Source organism: Lolium rigidum, chromosome 2, assembly GCF_022539505.1.
Source record: "Lolium rigidum isolate FL_2022 chromosome 2, APGP_CSIRO_Lrig_0.1, whole genome shotgun sequence".
NCBI lineage: Eukaryota > Viridiplantae > Streptophyta > Magnoliopsida > Poales > Poaceae > Lolium > Lolium rigidum.
In genome coordinates, this window is record NC_061509.1 from 47,908,179 (window position 1) to 47,920,947 (window position 12,769).

Below are 12,769 nucleotides of genomic sequence, written 5' to 3' on the forward strand. Positions count from 1 at the left end.
TTCTGAGGGGTGCACAGTGATTCTTGAAGCTGTTGCTTCACATGACACATGGATTTGGCACTCATTATTCGGAATGGCTGGCTCGCACAATGACATCAATGTGCTGCAACGCTCTCCGGTGTTTGATAGGCTAGCGTATAGTCAGTCCCCTGATGTGGATTTTGAGATTAATGGCCACCACTACAACAAGGGGTACTACCTTGCTGATGGTATCTATCCACCTTGGGCTACCCTCGTGAAGACAATCCGAAAACCCAACTCAGAGCAGGAGGCAAGGTTTGCCAAAGAGCAAGAGGCAGCCCGGAAAGATGTCGAGCGGGCGTTTGGCATCCTCCAAGCTCGTTGGGCTATCGTCAGACACCCTGTCAGGGCATAGAGTGTGCAAACTCTGTGGGAGGTGATGAACGTTTATGTAATCATGCATAACATGATTGTTGAGGTAGAGAGGGATGATTCACTGTTTGATAATAGATGATACCCCGCGCGTTGCTGCGGAACATATATCTTCTACATTTTATAGAAAAACTGGAATCGAAAACATACATCTTCTGAAAGGAAGAAACAAAGATTAGATCAGAAATTATCTGAAGCGGTATTGATATACATATGAAATGTTAAATGAATATATAAATAGATGGTAGTGAAGCTGGCTTGCAAGAGCATTAAGAAAATTGTAATACATAAAAGGTAGTCTGCTAGTTTAGACCACGTTCAGAAAGGGCAACTAAATTCCTTTGCACTGAAATGTTGAATTGTTGAGTTAACCATGCTGAATTGGTGAACAAAATAGTGTCTAACCTAAGTGAAAATTGCTTATCAATCATGTGCTCTTGAGGCAAAAGAAATCGAATCACAAACAAAAGATCTGAAGAGTTTACACATGGAAATGTTGTAATATATACTATGTTCAAGTGTAAATTGTAATTACACATCCTTTGGGGTTCGACAGACAAATTGGAGCACTCATATTTATATTTAGCTAGCACTCCTTTTTCTTCTGCATCTGACGTATGAATACATACTAAAAAGAGACATTATTTCTTTTTGTTGGGATGTGTACTGTACTGGAAGTACTCCACATTATTACGTACCGAATGAAAAACATTATGAGAGGCAAAACACACCTGAAAGTAAGAATCAAACACTCAGAGAAAGACATGAGCAGCCACCTGATAGGGTTCAAGCAGGATCATCAACAATATAATGCTAAGCTATTTGGGAAATCCACTTTGGCTCGTAGGAGCATATGAACCCGTTATGTAAAAGTACATTTTGAAGTGTCAAAAAATTCCCAAATAAAATTTTACATGTACATCTACACATTTTATGTTCGTACACAAGTTTTCAGAAAATTTTATTTTTTTATGTGTCTCCTGTAAAAAAGACAAATTATGATGCTACAACACGACTACGTATAGGATATTTTTTTGTCTTTTTTGTACATGCCACATAAAATGTTATTTTTTCACGAAAACTTGTGTACGAACATAAAATGTCACAATGTACACCACAAATTTTATGGCAGAATTTTTTAACGTTTTTGAAATTATTTTTTAATTATTTTGCATAATGGGTGCAAATGCTCCTATGAGCCAAACTGCCTCCTCCTAAGCTATTTACCTCTTAAAGTTGCAAAGGACGTGTGATGCAAGGGATTATAAATGTAGGTTGCATCTTGCCAAATAAATCTGCCAGGGAAGATACTTCTATCTTCTTTGTTCTACACAAAACAATATTAGAAATCAGAATCAGAAAACATAGAACTTCGCATGTATTTTAAATGCAGTTAGATAATATAAGATTATGATAACATCATGGGTCAGGTTTACAATATCTGAAAAGCAATAACCTGTGGTACGTACATGGTAACCTGTGTTGATATATCCAACATCTAATTTTCCCAGCAGTATACCTCAGATAAGGAAATACTAAAAAAAGACGGTATTGGATTTCCTCTAAAAAAAGACTCCCTGCCATAAGAAATGACGTTTTCAAAATTCACCTGCGGGCAATAAGTAGACACGGAAAAACAGGTTGTGTAAAATAGCAAGATAGTTGATCATCAAATTACCAGCTGAAGTCTCTATGGTGTGAAGTACGTATACCATGCATTAATCAGTCAGATTACATTGTATATAAACCAGTTTGCAGCACCTGAGATATTAAGAGGCATAATTAGGAATATAGATTGCAAAGAGAAAATGTAAAAAAAATCTGAAAGTAAGTTATCATGATACTGCCTGAATTCTGAATTGTTGGCTGGAAAATAACAGGGAACAATTCTGCACAGAAAAAAAGATTTCTCTGCCTACCAAACTTCACGCAATGATATCCACAAAGCTGATTAGTCCTTTGGCCTAAAAACATTCACTATTTTGACAATTGAAAGCTGAGACCATATTGTTGACATCTGGGCCACAAAACAAATACTTCAGAGTAGATTATACTGTATGATGGTAACCCTGATCCCCGAAGGGCCACAAGGGTCTTGTACATAATTGTTTGGCAGGATGACGAAAAATAAGCAGAGAAAAGGCATACCACAAAGGAGCGATCAAGATCTCTCCCGTTAATAGATGTAGAATCTAACCTGCAGAATCCAGTCGAAACCCAATCAAATCGGAGGGGCTTGAGAAAGCAGCACATATAATCCAATCAAATCGTGTGTGGCAAAACATCAAGCAGCTTTCAAGCCAGGCCAGAGCGTGACCTGGAAGATTAAGAAACACATGTTGAGGAATTCACAAAAGAAAGAGAGACTAAAAACGTGAGCTACCATGGTGGAGACCAGTGCCATAGATGGAGTAGGAGAGTGCGGTCGATGTCAATGGCAGCACGGGGGTGGTTTTTAACATGGAGACGGCGATGGCTCAGTTGGACCGAATAGTTTCTACTCGATAAATGTAGAGATACATCGAACAGTCTCGATAAATGTCAGAAAACCATGCGGCAGATGAGAGCACCATCGCGTGCCTTTAAGACGGCGGCGGCAGAACAAATTGTCCGAGCAGTTTCTACTGCCTTCAAGACCGGCTTTATTGTGTTCAATGCGGAGGGCGGAGATTGGCAGAGCATACCCGTTGCCGTTGTGCCGCTGTTCGAAGACGAACGGAGCGGAGTCATGGTGGGGAGAGATGTATGTGGCGGCCGGGATCCGGGGGCGACCACAGCCCGTTCCCGTTGCGAGCGGTGGGGATGTTGGAAGGCGAACCGAGCGAAGTCGTGGTGGGGGAGAGATGGGGCGGCCGGGATCCCGTCGCGACCACGAGGAAGACGAAGACCGTCGTGCAGGCTTATTTTTTCGCAAGCGAACATCGGTCCAACTGTTGATGGGCTGCCTTCGGTCGGCCCATCTGGTGGACGCAGGTGGTTCTCGCGAGGAAGGACTCGTGGTTCCGGTCGTGTGGTGGGTCTGCCGAGGAAGCTGCTCGGTTCGGCTCGTCGGTCCTGCCATGTCGGTCTCGATTGCAAAAGCCGTTGGGTACGCGTCGAAACCATGAGACGTAGTGTAATTTTTTGATGAGGTGACGTGGCTCGCTATGAGAACAGCAAAATGGGACCATCTATTAAGAAAGAGAAGATGAGTGGGATGGCCAGGGAGAGTTGGTTACTCCTCATGGTGGTCCGACATCATTCCAGGATATCCTCCATGCGCACCACGGAATTCGGGATCTAGTTGTACACAACCAGCTCCAGGCTGATTTGGTCGAGCACATGTGCCTGCAAACAACAATGATGAAGGAAATACCGAAGCCTAGAGCATTTGTATCGTTTTTACATTTTATTTGAATAATACTTTGTCATTAAATACGTGGACAATAAACTTATGTAATAAATCTTGAACATTTAAACTTATTTACAGTATAATTTTATTATTATTTGTTATGCTTTTATAGTGAATTTAGAGGCAATAGCACGTCCCGACCCAAATCTGCCGCGCGACCCAAACGGATACGCCCAGCGCATCCATTTGGGTTGCAGCGTGGGTGATGCCACGTTTTAGGGTAAAGGCTAGAGCTGCTCTGAGGGAAGTCTTCTTTACTCAGAAGATCTACGTGTAGTCCCTGGTAGGGCCAGCCGTCATCGCGCTGACGTGGCCCCCTCTCATTGGCTACCTGCCCGTCAATGCAGCCTCTGATTGGCCGGATCGACTCACGCCACGTCTCGCAACTGACACTTCCCGACCAGCGCATCAACCCTGCCTCATCTCAGCCGTCCAACTGTTTCACATCGCGCGCGGCCCCTCTTATACCCTTCTCTTCCCCTCCATCCCGGTCGCTTGTGGAAACTTCCAGTTGGAGAGATCGTGGAGAGAGAGAAGGACGATGGGAGGGCGCGGGCTCCCGCTGCTGCTGCTGCTGATCTCGGCGCTCTTCGCCCAGATCCGCGCGTCCGACCCGGTAATTGACCTCTCCGACATCGCTTCGCTACCTGCAGATGTTTTTCAAGCTCTTTCTGGGGTGAGATTTCTGAGATTTAATGTGTGTGGGTTTTGGTTGGCGCGTGGTGCAGTTGTTCCACGAGACCTTCGACGAGAGCTTCGAGGGGAGCTGGGTCGTCTCCGGCAAGGAGGAGTACACCGGTAATTCCTCCCGTCTCGATTTCGCGCTGTGCCTGTTTGGTCGGATCTGTCAGAGATCCGCCATCGGTGGGTTTAGCGTAGCGGTTGTTTGGCTTTCTGATCTGGCCATGCGGTGCTCTGCTAGCTTGTGAGGTTCGAAATCCGATCTGTTAAGTTAGCGAGTTCGTTGAGCGACGTAAATGTCGTGAGATCCAAAACCTGTCGTGGTCAATTTTTAAGACAGATTTTTGGTTTTGTACTTCACGTGATGCATTCATTGGCGTGGGATCTGCCTCGGTGCCACGCCATCCATAGCCATGTTCTTGATGAGAATTACAACTCCGCAGCTGCTAGCTTGGTCGCTGTCAGTTTGGAAAGTCTCAGTTTGGTATTGTAGATTTGACCGCCCAAGACTTCATTGAAAATGCCCTATGTTTGGCGGAGTGAATCGAATATCTCTAGTCTTGTTACTGCCTTTTGTATGATGATAAGTACTCCCTGCTTATGAACTGCAAAATGTAGTGCTCTATGTACAGCTTCCCTGCTAGCAGTTTTCTCTTTCCATCACCATCTAAACTTTTAATTATGTGATATGATAAAAGCAAAATGCAGCGCCTAGTTCTTTAACTACCCAGCCTTACTAAATGTGACGTATAGCTTGGCAACCTTATAGTGGCGATGTTGTGACATTGTTTCTGATGACATGGATTTTAGTGGTGATGATGATATATGATGGTGTAGCGATCAGTAGACACCTAACTATAACAGCATGTGCTTTGCAACTCTTTGTCATATAGTTCATCGCTGCTTGTGCCCTGTTTTCTTCCTGCCATATTGGGTTTTGTGCATTTGATGTATGCCTCTTGTCCTTGATTATCTGCATTGCTTACCATGTCTTTTCTAAACTAGGTTCTGCCAGTCTGCTAGTTTCCTGTTCAATTCCATTTCCTGTCAAAATATTTTTTTGCACCATTACCTTTTGTTTTGCTTTGTCGTGGATCAAATATTGATGTAATCTGCAATGCAGGTGTTTGGAAGCACGCCAAGAGTGATGGCCATGAAGACTATGGCCTCCTTGTTAGTGAGCCAGCCAAGAAATATGCCATAGTCAAAGAACTTGATAACCCGGTTACTCTGAAAGATGGGACAGTTGTCCTGCAGTTTGAAGTGAGGCTTCAGAATGGCCTTGAGTGTGGAGGTGCTTATCTCAAGTACATCCGCGTTCAGGATACCGGATTGGACACCAAGGAATTTGACAATGGCACTCCTTACACAATTATGTTTGGTCCTGACAAGTGTGGTTCGACCAACAAGGTGCATTTCATCCTTAAGCACAAGAACCCCAAGACTGGAGAGTATGTTGAACATCACCTCAAGTCCCCACCTTCTGTCCCATATGACAAGCTCTCTCATGTCTACACGGCTATCTTGAAGCCGGATAACGAGCTGAGAATTTTGATTGATGGGGAGGAGAAGAGCAAAGCAAACTTCCTGTCCTCTGATGATTTCGAGCCAGCACTTATTCCATCAAAGACGATTCCTGACCCTGACGACAAGAAGCCAGAGGACTGGGACGAGAGAGCTAAGATCCCTGATCCAGATGCTACTAAGCCTGATGACTGGGATGAGGATGCCCCAATGGAGATTGTGGATGAGGAGGCCACCAAGCCAGAAGGATGGCTGGATGATGAGCCTGATGAAATCGACGATCCCGAGGCTGCTAAGCCTGAAGACTGGGATGATGAGGAGGATGGTGAATGGGAGGCACCGAAGATTGACAACCCCAAGTGCGAAGAGGCGCCTGGATGTGGTGAATGGAAGAAGCCAATGAAGCAGAACCCTGCCTACAAGGGCAAGTGGCATGCGCCCATGATTGATAACCCCAGCTACAAGGGAATCTGGAAGCCCCAAGAAATCCCCAACCCTGAGTACTTTGAGCTTGACAAGCCTGACTTTGATCCAATTGCCGCCATCGGAGTTGAGATCTGGACAATGCAGGATGGCATCCTGTTTGACAATATTGTTATTGCTGATGATGAGAAGGTAGCCAACTCTATCCTGGAGAAGACATGGAAGCCCAAGTTTGACGTTGAGAAGGAAAAGCAGAAGGCTGAACAGGCTGCGGCAGGTTCATCAGACGGCCTTTCTGAGTTCCAGGTAATTCAATCTTCTGACATTTTCCATAAAATTATGTTTGATATCCCTTCAGTGAGCAACCATGTTTGTTGGCCAGAGGCAATATTTTACCCATACATTCAGCTAGTTTCTTTTATTCAACACTTGAATGTATCACTGCTTGCATGTTATGTAATATCACTAACTGATTTGGTTTTGCATACTGCAGAAGAAGGTCTTCGACGTTCTGTACAAAATTGCAGACATTCCGTTCTTGGAACCTTACAAGACCAAGATCATTGTAGGGACTCGAGAACCTTGCTTATCTCCTGTATTGAAACAGTTCGGTGACTTGTCTGAAAAATCACACCTTAATCTCTCTTTGCTTGGCAGGATGTAATTGAAAAGGGAGAGAAGCAGCCGAACATTACAATTTCGATTGTTGCGTCAATCGTTGTTGTCCTTGTCAGCATACTTTTCAGAACCCTGTTTGGTGGCAAGAAGGCAGTGGTAAGTAAATTCTTTGAGCAGGACCAAACGAGGCAGTGGTAAATCATTGCCGTATTTTTCTTAAAACCTAGACCAAACGAGACTGATCCCAACTGTTGCTTGTACCAGGCACCTGTGAAGCCCGCTGCTGAGGTCAAGAAGCCCAGTGCCCCAGAAGCTGATGCAGCTGGAAGCAGCGGTGTCACGGAGGAGAAAGAGGATGAGAAGGACGACATGGCTGCACCACGCAGAAGGTCACGAAGAGAGACATAGACTCAGCCTAGGACCCCTAATATTTTGGACGTCTAGCCTTTTTCCGGAACGCCTTGAGTGTATAATTGAAGAATCGTGTTGCCCTCGTCTGCTACCTGTAGTTTTGAGTCACCAGAATTTACGAGCTGCCGTAGCTTCTGTTGTTTGTGTGCTGTGCTGAATCAGCTAGAACAGATTTTTCTTTTGTTTTACGTATATCTGATGAATGAACAGTACAGATCTTCTGATATTTTGGTACTTATTATACACTATATAAAAGACAATCAATTTAATCCACCTCATATTTATCTAGAACCTCTAGGTACTGTAGATGTGTAATTTTCGTCCATCTGTTCAGTGCCACGTAATCTTTCCACTGATGTGTTAACTTCCGTTTGTTATTTTTTTAGCAGAGTGGGCTACCGGTTACCGGTTTATATGCATTTTCCTTTTCTCTTGTGCCCTGTACTGCCGGCAAAGCGGTGCTTCCTTCCTGAAATTTCTAGCAGGTACTGTAGATCGCACATTCACAACACTTCTTTGCCCTTTGACCGAAACAGTAGAGGAGACAAAATCTGAAATGCCTCTCTCTATCAAGTTCTTTTTCATGGCCTCCCACGCCCTCCTTCTATCTGGCCTTCTACCCCCATGGCCGCCGCCATCGCACGGAACTCCGGTCCTCGCTGCTGCTCGCTGCCCTCTATCATGAGTAGTAGGCAGACAGCAATCAGCAGCGCTCGCTGCTACCGGCACCATGATATTTTCCAACACGGTGTGGGAGCCTCAAATACTTTGATGGCAGCGGCCGCCCCATGGGCGATGGCAATGAGGCCGGCGCCGCTGAGATCTCTTGGATGAAGCGTCCTGGAGAATCACCTAGGGAGCCTCCATGCAGCAATCTCCACGACCACGAGGATCTTCTCGATTCCAACCTGAAGGGTAACAAACCCTAACCCTTCTCTTTCTCCTTCCTCCCCCTCTAATCCATCAGATTTTCTCTCCTTGGAAAGTCTACGGACTGATCGTTTCTTGCGATTGGGCTGAATTTTTTTTCCTCCGTCGCGTCGGGCGCGTGCCTGCTTCAGCCGTTGGAGTTCTTTAGGCAGATCTCCTCCTAGCCACCGTATTTTTTTATTCCAGGACGGTCTAGGTTGGTTTACATTAATTTGTGTTGGCCTTAATTCTCTGTCTTTGGATGTGTGGTGCTTCCCGATTTTTCTCTTTCCAATTATTTGATGATCGATTTTTGCAGGCTCTTCTTCCTGCTCATTGATGCTACGGCCGGCCAGTTACGTCTCCTTCTGCTTTGTGTGCTTCATCTCACAATCAAACATGTACGTAAGTGGTTTGCTTTTCTTCTTTGTTAGTGGTAGACTTGCATGGTTAATCACTCACCTGTCGATTCAAATACTGTTGCCCTAGCTGCTGGTTTTGATGGTTCAGTTGTTGGGTCGATTCGTGCTGAAAAATTATTACTTCGGCCATGCAAGTTCAGCTGGCAAATTATACAGTTAATATTGCTGGCTGAAGGAAGAGGATTCGTCTAGGCAAGCAGCCCACTGATTGTACTATTACTATGTTCATTTCGTTCTTTCTCTACTGGAAGCAAATTTTTTATATGCTGAATGAATGCAGTCAAAACCACAGAAAGATTAATTCCACACGAATGCCACAATGCCCGGTCTCATGGTTCCATGCAGTCTATTGTTCACCAATCTGAAATCGGTATTTGATGATCCACTTCTTTATTAGAATTTTAATGAAGTCGTCGGCTTGCCTATGGTTCTTTCATTAGAATTTGGTTCATCTTCATTCTTCCGGTAAGCTCTGTCGATATTATTTTAATTAGTTCCCGCGAATATAGACTTCGGTATGCCTAAAAAAATGACAGGATAGGGTGTTCATGCACTTCTACTTAAAATTACCATTTAATATGGCAAAGTATTTTGTGTCTTTTTTGTAACGATTTGTCACCCTCCGGCGCATGTGTGCCCTGTGTTATTGTGATGACTTGTCTTTTGGTTTAGTTGATCCTTAGTCACTGATTGCTTGCTGCTAGGGTGTCTGACAAGATTTGTATGGATCGGATGATCAATCGAGCAGGGAACACTCTACGCCGACGAGGTGCTCGAGTTGAAGCTCATCAGATACCAAAGAAGCGGGTTAGCTCTGCACCACTGAGCTGCATAGCGATCTGAAGTTTCAACAGGTAATTGATGATGGGCTATTCTCCAATAGCTTTGATCTCATGCTTTGCTGCTAAACTGAAACAAACAATCTACTATTAATATGTCCATCTGATGCTATTTAAGTTTCTATTTAAATGTTGCTGATATGCACAACGTGTTAAAACATCAAAGTAATCTGTCAACAGTTTTTGTGAACTTATGTTTCTGCACTGTATCACCTTTTGTCTTGCTGATAGATTGCATGGATCTGTCAAAAAAAAGTTCTGGAAAATTGAAGTAACACTTGCTTTGGAGTTATCAGATGGTTGCCAAATAGGTAGTTGTATTGATTTACTTTCAGCATTAACATTGCATAAACCCCTTCGTATTGCTTTTGTGCTCTTCTTTTATGTATATAAGATGGGAAAGGGCATGAGTTTCCAAATAGCATCGATGAGACAAGTAAAGGAAGAAGAGTTATTCACCTCAATAGATCTGTTGTAGATGTTGTTCTAGGTTATCTTCAGTGCATAGAAATATGCTGTACTGAAATTAGTTGGTAAGTATACACAGAAAACTACCGGCAAACGCAAGTAATTATTCTGAGCAGAAGTATTTCTAACTTTTGTTATTACCCTTAGAAGTAATGTTCTGGCTAAAGTTCCCCTAATACTATATACTTTTTCCACCGTATCCTATTTGGAAATCATAAGCCCTTATATATAAATTAACCTTCTTTGCGCATTGAAACTGTGATGGGTTTCACCATCTCTCAAGGAGCACTAGGCCATAATGATATGGTGTTCATGTACATCGACCATATTTTGTAAAAAAACAAGTTAATTGTATGGTTTCCCTTTTATCTATATTTTCTCTATAATAATATCACAGTCTGCTGAAAATAAAATGGCGTTAATGTGTTATGGTTCTTAGATTAGTTTGACCTTTGTCTGCAGGTTAAGTGACAAGCCCAAAGACCGATGATTATGTTTATATTAAAAGGTCCATGGTTCTTTGTTTGCAATAGCCCTTGGAGATTGTATATATGTACCTATATCAGGTGACCTGAGGTAATTTTTATTTACATTATATATCAGCCAATGGTACAATGTAGTTAATCTTTCATTCCCTCTCCTCGCTAATTACAACATTATTTATTGAAAGGACGAACTCCAGTTTGAACTTAATGGTAATAAAGAATTTACCTCACAATCGAGTTGACGTACATTCTAATATGCCATTGGTAAAGAGTAATAATGAGCCTTCATACATGAGTTCAATTTACCATGTTTTCCATGAACCTAGAAATAGCCTGTTGTCAATTACTAATACACGTGTTCACCTTTAAATTGTCTCTCTTACTTGCTCCACTTCATTGTTAGCTGACTGTTCACAAATGCCCTCATTATCCATGCATAGAATGGGGTACAAAGGTAAGCCACTCTTCAGTTCCACAAAATAGCTTGGAAAGGTATAGCAGGCCCTTAATTTCACATTCAAACTGTTCACGGGTACAAGCTCTCAGTCAGTGGATAAGATATCCAGTATACAAGAGAATAAAAGAGGTTATATGACAATTCATGTTTTCCAGCGACCAATGTAATACAATTATTGGTGATGGCACAACTTTGGTCTTCGTTACAGCGAGAGGTCTAACAGACTATGTGCCATCTGCTATAAGAGGCACAGTTGGACAAAATATGTCGTTGTCGCCGAGGTACACCAGAAGCCATCGATCTTGACAACATACCGTTCCCCATCCCCAGTTCTCAAATGATCAGCACTATTGATTCAGTGACAGCATCCATCAGTGCTTTCAGACTGCCAGCAACTATTCAGAAATCTAAACAGCTTGGTTTGCTTGAAGACACGGCCACCCCATTAGCAAGCAAAGAAAATTCAGAGGTAGAAGCCACCAATTCAGACTTAGAAGAGTTAAGCGAATGCAGCAAACAATAAATTGTTTCAACTCCCAGCAGCAATCTTACAAGGAACACTTTTTTTTTTATAACAGAACATAGGCTCCACGACATAGGCAAAAAAAAAAGGAAAAACCCAAAAGTCAACCACCACGCCAGTAAAAAAATGGTGGCTGCCTACATCTGATCTACAAGACCAGAGCTGACCCTGAACTTATACTGTCAACTCATAGCCAGTCTATTTTTTGCAGTGCACCCACTGAGAAAAGGAAGTAAACAAGGAGTTGTTTCCCACCTAAAAGAAAGAGCTTAACTTACCAAGTAAGCACTCAAGATACACATTATGTTGACTTTGCTATACCACTAACTGATGTACTAACTTCACTCACTTTGTTCCTCCACAATCAGGACCAAGAATACCATTTATGCACTACAACCGCGGCAGTTCAGAAACTGGAGACAGGGAGTTCAATTGATGAATCAGAAATTTGTCGCCAAGTTGTCAACCTAATTGGTCTATGAGCCATTCCAGGAACAAGTACTTCCGCCGTATCACTGCACTACTCTAACCTAGAATTTAAAGCCCGCAATGCTGACATGTTTATGTATAACTAACTCAGCTGTGGCACCCTGCTCCCTGTCTAGCCAGGCTTTGTGTGCCAGTGTATACCTTTTTCCCCAGTGTAAAGATGCATCAGCACCGACTGGCCTCTGCTATGTAATCCAATGTATATACGTATGGTAGTACAGGAGCCTCTTCTTCTGCTGTTCACAGTCGTATCCACTAAAACTGATTTCTTGCAAACTTACATATGGACACTAAATTCAGAAAAGACAAACCAATTTACTCCAAGATAATTAGTATTAATTACACATACAAAAAAAATAGTACCACGGGCGCGGCGTGTCGCCGCGCCAATGCTTCCTAGTATCTGGTTAAATTAGAAGCTATCTTGTTGCTGCTCGTGCTCGTGGACCATTGTGGAGTCCGTGGTAGCTCTTTCCAGGTTACGGGGCATACGATGTTCCTTGTATGAACGACGCGAGGCATCCACGTGTGAACTAAAATTACAGCCTGCTGACTGATTCTAATTCTGAAAGAGTCTCAGTGAAGAATGTTTGGTCAGTGTTTGCTTGGATCAATTGTTGCTTTCTAACTGATTCAGTCCGAGAAGCTGAATATGACAAGAGTTGTGTCGTCCTGTGGACGTGCGAGCTGCGAGATATGCAAGTATTTATTATGCATTGCTACGCTATGGCAAGAT

The 12,769-nt window shown here is 43.1% G+C and overlaps 1 protein-coding gene and 1 long non-coding RNA gene across 4 annotated transcripts; one reads left to right on the top strand and one right to left on the bottom strand.

The window, feature by feature from the left end:
- Window positions 1-1,021: 1,021 nt before the first annotated feature.
- LOC124686371 lies at window positions 1,022-2,638 on the bottom strand. Of its 3 annotated transcripts, XR_006997804.1 has the most exons (5): window positions 2,591-2,638; window positions 2,313-2,410; window positions 2,072-2,154; window positions 1,621-1,720; window positions 1,022-1,124 (listed from the first exon to the last, which is right to left on the bottom strand). It is a non-coding gene; the product is annotated as an uncharacterized LOC124686371 (long non-coding RNA). The 3 variants fall into 3 exon arrangements; XR_006997805.1 differs by lacking the exon at window positions 2,313-2,410 and having other exon boundaries at window positions 2,591-2,635; XR_006997803.1 differs by lacking the exon at window positions 2,591-2,638 and having other exon boundaries at window positions 2,313-2,501.
- Window positions 2,639-4,290: 1,652 nt separating this feature from the next.
- On the top strand, window positions 4,291-7,627 carry LOC124691708 (calnexin homolog). Its single transcript, XM_047224982.1, has 6 exons — window positions 4,291-4,400; window positions 4,513-4,582; window positions 5,589-6,718; window positions 6,906-6,977; window positions 7,070-7,186; window positions 7,295-7,627. The coding sequence occupies exons 1-6, from the start codon at window positions 4,326-4,328 to the stop codon at window positions 7,436-7,438; spliced, it is 1,608 nt and encodes a 535-aa protein (XP_047080938.1). The 5' UTR covers window positions 4,291-4,325; the 3' UTR covers window positions 7,439-7,627.
- The last annotated feature ends 5,142 nt before the right edge of the window (window positions 7,628-12,769 follow it).

Coding starts and splice junctions, on each gene's coding strand:
- LOC124691708 (XM_047224982.1), top strand. CDS start 4,326: ATGGGAGGGCGCGGGCTCCCGCTGCTGCTGCTGCTGATCTCGGCGCTC. Junction 4,401..4,512: donor AGATCCGCGCGTCCGACCCG/GTAATTGACCTC, acceptor CGCGTGGTGCAG/TTGTTCCACGAGACCTTCGA. Junction 6,719..6,905: donor ACGGCCTTTCTGAGTTCCAG/GTAATTCAATCT, acceptor TGCATACTGCAG/AAGAAGGTCTTCGACGTTCT.